The 12,367-nt window shown below is 34.7% G+C and overlaps 1 protein-coding gene across 9 annotated transcripts in view; it reads left to right on the top strand.

Annotated features, from left to right (window-relative positions):
- NAV3 (neuron navigator 3) overlaps positions 1 to 12,367 on the top strand; it is an 890,032-nt gene that overhangs the window by 796,924 nt on the left and 80,741 nt on the right. For 5 of the 9 annotated variants that reach the window (XM_050749287.1, XM_050749288.1, XM_050749281.1 and 2 more), the window contains 3 exons: positions 1,373 to 1,861; positions 6,588 to 6,629; positions 8,146 to 8,306. In XM_050749287.1, coding sequence (XP_050605244.1) covers positions 1,373 to 1,861; positions 6,588 to 6,629; positions 8,146 to 8,306 — 692 coding nt within the window. The remainder of the gene's footprint in view (positions 1 to 1,372; positions 1,862 to 6,587; positions 6,630 to 8,145; positions 8,307 to 12,367) is intronic. The other 4 variants (XM_050749284.1, XM_050749285.1, XM_050749289.1 and 1 more) reach the window with 3 other exon arrangements.

Below are 12,367 nucleotides of genomic sequence, written 5' to 3' on the forward strand. Positions count from 1 at the left end.
TGACATGACTCTGGTAAGGATCATGACTTTGGTTTCTGTTCCTGGATTGTTTTTGGTTTTAAATATGTGAAGTTCTGCTCTAAGATATCACTGTTTTTAAATACCCATGTGTTTTTAAGTGGTAGGAAAATAAATGCAGTTAAAAATTGGGGGCAAATATCTAAACCTCTCTGGGTCTGTTTTCTCATCTGCAAAATGGTAGAGTGTGGCTTATAGTTAATTATGGGTTCAATATTTTTAATGTTTGTTTTTATTCTGTTGACTCAACCCAGAACTTTGATATCTTGGAAATGAAGGATTTTGAAACATTTATTTTTACGATAAAGCAATTTCAGATACCGGATTGTTTGAAAAACCTAAAGGTTTTATTCATCAGTAGAAATGTTAATGCTGCAGAACTGTCTTTTCAAAAAACTGATTCTCATTGGGAAGAATGAATTATGGCTTATAGGGAGACTAAATATTTCTGTTTCTTAAGTAAAAGCAAATAGTGCCCTCCTGTGGCCCATTACCTATGAAACAATTTCTCATATTCGTCATAAAATATTTTGCTCTAGGAAATATGGATTTCATTGCAACTTAATTAGTAATCATTATGCCATTACTTCATATCATTGTATTTCCATATTTACATAAATTTGATTCTACCATCTGCTTCATTTACAAAACTAAAATGTTTTCTAAACTCAACTCCAAAATCTAACAGCACCAGCTCTGTTTCAAATCACTATTTTAAAAAAAAGTATTTGAATAGCTCTGGCAACTGACATAAAACCCTTTGGCCTCTGCTGGGGAAAATACAGACAAACTGACTTGTTGCCGACAATGTCAATATTGTTTCCAACCACCTGCTCCCTGACAGTCACTCAGGCCACCAGGTACTCAACACAACTCCTAAACTTGCCTTAAGCGTTCCTTCTAGATTTTGAATAAACTGTTTAAAAAATTAAAAATAAAAAAACAAGAGAAGAAGTCATTTAAGTGTTGTCTATCGAATGCGTAGAAGTTGTTTCATTATAATGGTTCTGTAAATAGGTAACAGCAAGTATGGTCAAACTACTGAATTTGAGTGAAAGTCTCATGATCACTTAAATTATGAAAACCAGGGGTTTTCATGTTTGACTTACTTTTGTTCCACCCACTTCCCCTCTTTCCCTAGTAGCAGCCCAGTACTGACCTACCCTTATATGAGAGATTTTCCGCACTTGATAAGGAAGTCCAAGCTTATAAAAGTTCATTAACATAGAGACAGGAAGTGCTTTGTAGTTCAGTCCACCAAAGCACACTTGGCTCTGTGTACTGTAACCCTAAATATTAAATGTGGATATTAGCTTCTTGGAACAACTGAAGTTGTTATTTGTTTTTCTTTTAGGTTGTTTGGTGCCAAGGCAGGTGGCAAATCTGCCTCTGCACCTAATACTGAGGGTGTGAAATCTTCCTCAGTAATGCCCAGCCCTAGTACCACATTAGCGCGGCAAGGCAGTCTGGAGTCACCGTCGTCCGGTACGGGCAGCATGGGCAGTGCTGGTGGGCTAAGCGGCAGCAGCAGCCCTCTCTTCAATAAACCCTCAGACTTAACTACAGATGTTATAAGCTTAAGTCACTCGTTGGCCTCCAGCCCAGCATCGGTTCACTCTTTCACATCAGGTGGTCTCGTGTGGGCTGCCAATATGAGCAGTTCCTCTGCAGGCAGCAAGGACACTCCGAGCTACCAGTCCATGACTAGCCTCCACACGAGCTCTGAGTCCATTGACCTCCCCCTCAGCCATCATGGCTCCTTGTCTGGACTGACCACAGGCACTCACGAGGTCCAGAGCCTGCTCATGAGAACGGGTAGTGTGAGATCTACTCTCTCAGAAAGGTGAGCTTTCCTGGAGGCATTGATAACATCCTCCCCCTCTTCCCTGCACTATGCCTACCCCCCACCCCATTAAATTCCCTTGATTTCACTGTGAGTGCCCCTGTGCAAAAGGATGTAAGACTGATGCAACTGGGCCTTTCATTTGCTCTTATTACCAAATTTACAGAGGAATAAAATCATTAAAGGTAGAGTGAGTGGATAATTTTGTTAATGTGAATGCATACATTTATACCCAGTAGGCAATGTGAATAAAATTCAAGGCATGTATATAGATATTGAATGAGGTCTCCTGAAGACATTTTAATGATTTGGCTTAAGCTTCAGAACAACACTAGCTCCTTATGATGACTTAAGCATTTTCAAAGACCAAATTGAAATTATTCTACAGTTATGCTCAGAGCAATATGTTAAATTTGTTCCATTTGTACTTCTATGAAAAAATAGCAGATGGATTGCTGGGAAATCCTAGTTGACCTGGTTAAAAAAAAAATCAATTGTCAGACATGAGTTATTAGAGAAAATTATAGTGCCAGTGCCATTTTTAATAGACCACTTAAAAAGTAATCATATTACAAAGTGTTTCTCATTGGAGATATATATATATATATATACACTTAAAGTGGAGAATATAACAAGGCGTTTCTTACCTAATATGCTTATCGTGAAGCATCCCTTTTGAGCAAATCACTCTAAATTTTTTCCTCAAAGTGATCCTTTCTTGGTTATACTGATACTGACTCTTACCACCAGGAAGATGTCTTAAAACCACTTCTTTTTCCCTGATAAATGCAATGCTATTTGTTTCTTGACACAAGTAAAGCTTTAAACACGGTCTTGGCCACATGTGGAAAGAAATACTGGTCACAGAAAATACCTGATATATCTTTCTATATATTCCCCTGTTTTATTTTTATTTTTTTATTTTTATTTTTTAACTCTGATATTGACATTGGCATTTGTTTTCTAGACCTTCAGCCTTACTCCCAGAATGATATTTTGAAACATCAATTAAAGCCCTTAACTAGACACTCTCTGCATTACACTAGTTTCCCCTTAATCTAGGATGTCCCAATTTGAAATTCCCCATTTTCTCTTGACTTTATAAAATACAAAACCCAGAGCAAAACATTGCTCCTATCCCTCTTCCTACGTGCCTAATAATGAGACAGGGACAGCCATGCAAATGGGGCTTTCCAATGATAACATAATTTTAGCACTAACTAAAATATTCGTGCTTGCTATGGTGGGCTGCTGATTACAAAATACATTTTTCCTCATAAAGAAAAAAAACTGAGCCAAGACAAACAGCTGAGTGACAGCAGCTAAAATGTAACCATTTCCCTATGGTTTTGCTGTTATATGCTGTTATAGACAGCATACGTAAAAACCAGTAAGGGTTCATTTTTCCACCTAAAAAGTCAGGCTTCCTATAAAATCTTTGATTCTAGTTTCAGCACTTCTAAGGTAAATGGGCATCTTCACATGTCATTTATAAAGCTTCTAATGAATAAATTATATTAAAATACATTAACAACCTATAGTTGTAATGAATGTATCCTAGATTGTATGCTCATATGTAAGGATTCTAAATATCAAGTTGATAACCAAACCAAGCATACTGCAAATAGGTTATCATTTATTGACCACAACTACCTTCCACAATACTGGTTATTTTTTAATTATAAAGATAATCTGCAACAAGTTGGCCATTTAGCCATCAACCTATTTCTTCAGCATTTAGACATTAATCCCAGATTCAGAAATACAGTCAAGTAACTATTTATAACCAAGTAACTCTCAAATCAAAACTAGATGGTAAGATTGGTTAGTTACATAGCTATAACCAAAATGCAGTTTTCATGTTTTACTCTAATCTATATTTTAACTGAAGTCAATAAGATTTTCACTATAGAAATACACTAGAAAATATGTAATTTCTTATTCTTTTTAAGCAGATTTATTTATTGTACATGTTCAATCTTTGAAATAGGCCAATTTGATTTATGCTATGTTATGTTATGTTATTTATTTATTTTGAAATGGAGCCTTGCTTTGTCGCCCAGGCTGGAGGGCAATGGTGCCATCTCGGCTCACTGCATTCTCTGTTTCCCGAGTTCAAGCAATTCTCATGCCTCAGCTGCCTGAGTAGCTGGGATTATAGGAGCGGACCACCATGCTGGGCTAATTTTTGTATTTTTTGTAGAGATGAGGTTTCACCATGTTGGCCAGGCTGGTCTCGAACTCATGACTTCAAGTGATGTACCCGACTTGGCCTCCCAAAGTGCTGGGATTACAGGTGTGAGCTACGGTACCCAGCCCAAAATAGGCCAATTTTTAAAATGGGAATATTCTAACATTAAAACAACCAAATAAACACTTTTTCTGAAATAAACTTTAATTTTGGATAAATATGTTTGGCCTTTGAGCCTTAATAAAATGCATTCATGAATATTAAGCTGTAAAAAAATACATGTTAACTACATAGCTATAGTATATAATATTAATATTAATTAGCACCTTACAGTAAATTACTAGATTAAAATAAATTTTGATATAAGACACTGGGCTTTTTGTTTTATTGACAACAGAACTGTAAGCAATAGCAAATTGCTCTAATCCTTTCAAGTATATTTAAGAAAGTTTATGACCTATTGAAGAGAAAAGTAGATCTAGGGGGTGATACTGGCTTCATTATGATTAATCAGTAGAATGTCAGAAATGCTAAGAAAACCAAAGAGCTACACCCGAGAGAAAATGTATTAATGTAAATATTTTAAGGCAAGTTAATTAGCGATCTATAATAAAGATGTATATAAGTTCATGATTTACCTGTTTGTCTCAAATTTTAGATGATTTCTTTGATACTCATATTTAAATCGGTAGCTTTTCCTATAGATTTTCATTTTTGTTTAAATTCTTCTTCATTAAATTAAATAAAATAATAAAATACACTTTTTAACAGTTTTCTCTCTGCAGCTGCTCTAGGTCATTGGTGGCCATTGAGCCATAACTGGTCTATATTTGTTTTGGGCTTTGTTTCGTGTGTCTGACTCAACTAAATTTTTAACGTAATTTGTAGTAACCAACTTTGCAAATTCCGGGTTTGTCTTTAAATGTCAGATCTGGCAACACTGCCTTGACATTTCTGCCCAGAAACTATTGGCTCTAGGCAGACAGTGACTGTCTGCTTCAGACTGTTGACTAAAATCCCCACCACATTCATTTTCATGCCCTATCTGGCCCTTGCTGGCATATCAGTTTGCAACTTTTGGGGGTTTGCAGAAATTGTCTATGTTATAAAATCATTACTATCTAGATTCAAACATACTTCTAAATAAAGATTTAAATTATTTTGGTAACTTTAAATGTATTTGTTCTAATTTTTTTTCATTAAATTGCTCTTCATCATATAAATATATAATTTTTATACAACTGGATGAGTTTGTCAGAAGAATACCAACTTTCAATATTCTTTGTGGCATTAAACTTTAACTTGTCCACATGGAAAGAGGTAATCCTTAAAATGACTTATGACCACATAAATGTCTTAGCACATGTGGTTCATATTTGGAGATTTCTCATATTTGTTCAATATGATTTCTTTTGTTTGTTTATCCACAATACTAAGAAAACTTCTGTAGTCAACATGTATACTGTAACCGGCCTCTACATAATATTAGAAATTACCTTACATGGACATTACCAGTAAAGTAAAGTTGTATAAAGCCTTTGGATGCTTTTGTTTGCAGTGCTAAATAATGGAGTACACATAGAAGAAAACATTTTAGCTTTGGTTTGAGTGATTAAATTTCAAGTCAGTCTTTTTACATTCATGTTATATCATCCCCATTATGCATACCCTGTGTATTTAATCTTGATCATTCGAGGTCCTAAAGGAAGAAAGCTATAATTCTGCATTTTAAATTAATTTTACACTTTGCTTATCTACATGCCAGAGATTATAAAAGAAATCCCTAGACTTGTCCCACTTAGTTGTTGATATCCTCTTCCTGTATTTTTAGAGAGGCCATTTCTCATTTTCTCTAGACATACCTTTTCATTCCTTCTTGTTACCAATTGTGAATTCCTTAAAATAGAGATGATAAAATGTACAGCCTTTTAAATACCTAATTTATGATTTCTAAAAGATGGTATTGCTTAATTTCATTAAAATATTTAAATAAATGATACTAGAGACAATTAAGTTTTAAGCAAAGACTCATATATCTTTCTTCACATGTGTAAATGGGAAATAAACATGCCTTTTTATTAAAAATAATTTGAAGACAAAATATAAGTATTAAATGATGTTTTATACCATCTCTGTCCATTGGAAGTTGTCACTCTAACTTAGCCAGAGCAGGTCTATCTTATTTTGCATGTGATATCATAGCAAAAATCTAGTCAGCTGCATAGCGAAGGAAAAACTAAGATAGTATTTAATCAATAGAATTCAGAGGAAAATTATGCTAACATGATTTAATCTATTTTCTAGTAATCCTATCAGTAAACTATCATTGACTGGTACTGCCTTAGAAAGGAACTCAATATGTGTAATGGGAATGGACATCTTGTCACCTTTAGTTGGCCTTTTTCAATTAGTTAAGCATTATATGTGTGTTACCAAAAAATTATTTTTTGTAGTTCAGAGAACCATTTTTGTTGGATGTGTAATTTGGAAGTTTTGTTTACATTATGTCCTTAGGGATTTTCTTTGTTTTAACAGCATGCAGCTTGACAGAAATACACTACCCAAAAAGGGACTAAGGTATATATTTCTCTCAGCACAATTGCTGCCTCTCTCTGTTGTTATGTAAACTTTGTGTGCTGTCTCTCTTCCTTCTTTGTTTGTTTGCAGTGTAGCAATGACATTGAGGATGAAATCACTTTTAATTTTGATGGTTTCTCTGGCCCAAACAGTTGTTGAGATAGCCCCTTAGGTAGAGATACTAGTAGAGGTTGAGGCTGTCACTCAAATTAAATAAATTCCAATGTGAATATCACTATTTTGAAGAAATAATGCTAAAAAATAAAATAATAAAATAAAATAAAATAATATAAAATAAAAATCTTGTCCCAGGCGTTGCTTTTTTGGGGCAGCAACTTTTGGTAGAATGCAGAACTCACTTCAACAAATTAAAATAAAATTAACTCTTCTAACTTTTGCCTGTTGGAGGCATATGCTTGCAAATCCTCAAAACCCGTACAGTCTACAGATGTGGGTAGTTAATGTTTAAAGGTTGAAAGATGCTACAATCTGAATCAAAGAAAACATATTTTCATCATCACAGGACAAACATTGTAATTAATTAAAGCATGATTTTTATAAAATCCGTTTGATAAAATCTCAAAATTGTTTTAATTTCTATTTTTCAGGGGTGCTGCTCTGAGATCAACTTAAATATGAATCAATCTAATATCATTTAATAATCTCAAAATAATTATTCCATCCATAATAAAAAGTAAAATAAAAATTTAACTTATGACCATCTTTTACTGTGTACTTTTATCTGAGGAAGGAATATAGAATGAACTACTAATAGAGGTATAACACTGTATGCATATGAAAAGTTGGCTACTTTGGTGCTAAGAATTTACTTACAAAAAGAAAATATACTTAGTTTGGTGAAACAGTGAATAATGGCGAAACTAGGTCTTTCTCCATTATTATTTTTTCTCTCCAATTATTCAGCAATAGCAAATAGCTGGCAATTATTCCATTTTAATATTTTGTTCCAGAAATTTATTATCCAGTAAAGCGAGCACATCTCCCTCCCTATTTTTGTAATCTAGGCATGATGTCAAGTGGCATTTTAACAAAAGAACTGTTTTTCCTTAAACAAAAACAAAACAACAAAAAAAAAGCTGACAATATGTATTCCATTTCCCTATGCCTTCTGTGACCATCACTTCATTTCTCTTGGCCCTGGCCCACCAGTGTCCTCCATTTGTAGTCCATGTTTTCACCCTCTTTACATCCTTTCTAGCCCTGTGCTTTTGAGTTCTCAATTAACTTGGCTGTCTGCTCATTGCTTATGATTTCCAACCGCATATCTGATAGAAGCATAATTTTCTCCTCAAATCCCTTTATTTTATTTTTCTCCTATGTGATTCAAACAGATGGTGTAAGATCATCTGGAAGAACTGAGCAATTATAATTAGATTCAATCTGTTTGAAATTGTTGTTCATTCTGAATAGTAACCTCCTCTCAATTGTTTTCCTGTCTTGGCATTGCCTTGCCCTTGTAGATGTGCTTAAGTGTCATAGCTGTGCTGTTTTGCAGATATACCCCATCATCTCGGCAGGCCAACCAAGAAGAGGGCAAAGAGTGGTTGCGTTCGCATTCTACTGGAGGGCTTCAGGACACTGGCAACCAGTCACCTCTGGTTTCGCCTTCTGCCATGTCATCTTCTGCAGCTGGAAAATACCACTTTTCTAACTTGGGTAAAATATTCTAAAATATTGACTTTGTTTTCTTTCTTTCACCACCCACTCTCACGGAAACCCTGGAATCTCTCCCTAATACAACACGTTTTCCTTTAAAGGGAGGGATAAAGGCACTTTAACAGTACCTTTCATTTGTGTCATGGTTTACTTTTCACAGAATAATCTCCAAACATTATACTGTTTATTGCTCATGACAAATGCTTAACATAGGTTAATACTGTGGTTGTTTTCTAGTCTAGGCTCAGGGCTCAGAAAGGTCACTTGACTTGAAAAAGTCTTACCATTACTAAGGGTTCAAGGTAGTAATCAGTTCCAGAACATCTGACTTTAAGCCCAGGGACCTTTCCATTCCGTTTTAGAATCCTCTTAAAAAACAGGAAAGCATCTCCTTATTTATTTGCTTGAAATATTAAAACATCCTTAAAACGAATTAGTAGTCTTTTGTAGAAAATAGAAACAATTAGGAAGAAAAAGATATGTAATTCCATGACTCCAAGCTAACTTCTTTTAACATTGTTAAAATTAAAACTCCTTAAAATGCATAGGAGAATTTCTGTTAAGACAATACTCTGAATGTTTTCAGATAGATACAATGAAAAACAAATTACCAACATAGTCATTGGGTTACTTTGTATTTAGCATCATTTGTATGAAGTATAAAATAATATGCATAAAATATCATCAAAAACACTCTGAGTAACAAAATAATTAAAGAAAGCTCAATATGCCAGATACCATTTAATAGATTCAATGATTTTAAAAATCGGTTTATCTTCTATAAAGTCACATATAAAGTGTTCTCATTATTTTTATGGTAAATATTTTTATAATTAGTTTATCAGAAAAACTTGTACATAAAGATGAGTTTTGATCTTTATAATTTACCTTTGTCAAACTATCCCAGAGTACATCAATTCCATCATGAAAGTACTACTTTGACATTATATTAAAAATTAGTAATAGAAAACACACAAGCCAAAACCTTATATTCTCTAACCTTCAAGTCAATCATCAAGTTTTATTAGATTTTTGAAGACCTGAAAATGAACATAATTTCAAATAACAGAACTCAAACACCATACACATTTGTAATGAGGCACAACAGTCAATTTTGAGCCTTGTATTTTCCAGGTTTCAGCTGAATAACCTTCACTGCTTTCTTAGCTTTTTGCCAGTCTTGTTTTGGGACTATTTTGCCTCACTGGGCCTAAACAGAGTATAATATTAAAATATGTTAATAAGTCATACTGAGAATAAGATAAATGCAGATTTCTAACTCCTTAGGGACACAAATGGGGACAACACATTCCATGAATACAGGTGAATGAATGTCCATAGTTTCTCTGAGTTGGGCAGTTTCATGCAATCATTTTTTTCTCTGAGGCCAAAGTCTCTGGTTTAATCTTCCTAGCAGCTTCCAGAACAGAAAGTGAATTTACTTTGTCTCCATGTTCTTTTTATCCATGCGCGGGAATTCCCTGCTTTCCTGATCCCACCACAAAAACTCCCTTGAGGATGAAGCCTTGGGTTTCCAGGTTTCCAGGGAAGCCTCAATTCCAGGCTGGAAGCCACATTCCCAGAGGGCTAAATCCCATAAACATCATCTTTTCTGTCTTTGTAGACCATAGAACTTTTTATTATCATCCAGGAGGATTTCTCTTTTGAAACAAGTTTGGAAAAACTTTATGTCAGTCCTGATCTGCTCATTAACAACTGCATAGAGGGGGACACCCAGATCGTCCAACTTGGGTTGAGGGATGACAGGTCTGCAGCCCCCTCTTGCCAGAGAAAACAGTCTGGCACAGCCACAATCACAACTCCATTCTTCCCTGCCATAGCTCCTTTGCTTTGAAAGTCATTGGTTACTTCTCTAGTGTTTTCAGGTCTATATTCTCCAGGTACTCCACCACCTCTTTCCAGGGCTTAGACAAAAATACATCTCTCTTGGCCAGCAGCAGTGCCAAGGCAGCAGCCTCCAAGGGCTCCTGCACCCATGGACCACATCCCCACAGAGAAGCACCTTGGGTCCTCAAGTGTCTCCTTCTTCTTCCCTTCTCCCAAGCCTGAAGCCCAGACACTACGGACCCAAACCCTCCTGGCACCCGAGGGTTCCAAGGGCCTTGTTACTTTTTCTCTTTTCACTGGAAAAAAATTCTAATCATGTACCTATAGAAGATTCACATTTTTCAATGAGTTGGACTTTCCAGCTTTCAACCAGGACAAGACTCAAGGCTTTGTTTTTTCTATTGCAACCCTTCCCACTGTACTGAGTAGGGCTTTTAGCAATTGAAAACAATTATTTTGGTCATGGTTTCATATAAGCTAATGATTTCATATCAAACACCAAGCTTTTGTTTCCTAACAATATAATAGTGATAAGAGTCTTTGCCTATAATTCCAAAGAATGTATAGATTTTATTTACTTTAAGTTGCAGCTGATTTTTTTAAAAAGTAAAAAGCCTAACGCCTTAACTTCAAAAAATGAATTTAAAATGTTTGTGTAGGTCATAGGAATATGAGACAAAATAGTTTCCTACAACATCTAAAACACACCCAAATCACCTAAAATGCTATAAGCTTGCTAAGTACTTCATGTCTCCTATCAATTCTTTTCATTAATTCACATTAATTTGATTAGTTGACTCCTTATTCTATTTTTCCTCACCATTATTATTCTGATTAGATCCACCTTCATTATTCTTTAGGAACAAAAAGACTCACCACTTACTATGTCTGACATTGGTGAAGTCATTTAAACTAATTTTGTTATCTCTTGAATGGATACAAAATACGGAGGTCATATTGTAAAGAATGATGGATATAGTGTATATAAAGATGGAGACGTGTGTAAGACTTGATAGATTCTGCCAAATCATTAGTTTTATTGGAAAGCATGTTTCACACTATCATAGAGTAGCATTCATCAGATATGCCTGAGTTTTGTCTACATTTAATTGAGTAGTAATTCACAAGACAGTAACCACAGGATTTTGTGAAAGACATTCACAGATTGTATTTTTAAAAGACTAGCACAAAACTATGAGATTTCTATCAAGGACTAATTTACCACAAATGTCAAATATTTGTGCAAAGATAAGTTTATTCTAAGATTTGCATAAATTAAAGTTAACATGGCAACTGAAGCCAACATGTCCATGATCACAATGTGTTAAAAAATGAATGATTCTATAGCACACTTGGGAATGTATTTTATTACATAGTTTTCACAGTTAAAACACAATTAATAAATGAAATGTGAATTATACTTTTACTGATAACAAAGCTCTCTATAGAGCTTTAATGTTCTGATGAATTAGAAAACCACTGATCAAATACATCCCTTACATTTCATTGCTATAGAAACCCAGTCTGAAAGGTCAAGTTTACCTTTCTAGGTTGTGGGTTTCCCCCCTTAATCTATTGTGGTTTATATCAGAGATATCTCAACTGTATCAGACAGGCCATGACTTAAGTGACACTGCCCTCTTGATTCTCTTCATACTTTTCCAACTACAATTCTTTCTCCTGGGGTTGCTTATCTTAACAAAGCTGTATCATTTGTTGTAGACACAAGGTCACTTTTGAGAGTGAATGGGACTATATTAATAATTGTTCCAGGTATTAGGTGCAAACCTTGGGCAATGCAATTCATCTTTTCTCTTCTCCTGATATTTGTGTGTTTACCAAGTTGTTCTTCCTTTAGACTTTTTTTATCCTAAATCTTTTTTCTATGTTCTCGTTCACAACTTTAATTCTGATCTCTCAAATCAACATTTCACTTTCTGTCTGAGACCTTTTTCAGTTCTAAAACTAAAATCCCATCAATGTGCTAGACCATATAGCCACCTCATATCAAAGTCTTTTCTTGAGTTCTTTTCTTCTATTTGTCTTATAATTTCACGTATCATCCTTCTCTCTACTCTAGTGCAAAATCTGTGTAATCAATAGTCTTACTTGAAACTGTGCTCTTCATATTGTACATTTTCAGTAGACAGGATACTGTGATTTTATATTCAGAATATCTCCTACATCTGTCTCTCATTTTCAGGGACATTGTC

The sequence above is a fragment of the Macaca thibetana genome, chromosome 11 (assembly GCF_024542745.1).
Source record: "Macaca thibetana thibetana isolate TM-01 chromosome 11, ASM2454274v1, whole genome shotgun sequence".
Classification (NCBI taxonomy): domain Eukaryota; kingdom Metazoa; phylum Chordata; class Mammalia; order Primates; family Cercopithecidae; genus Macaca; species Macaca thibetana.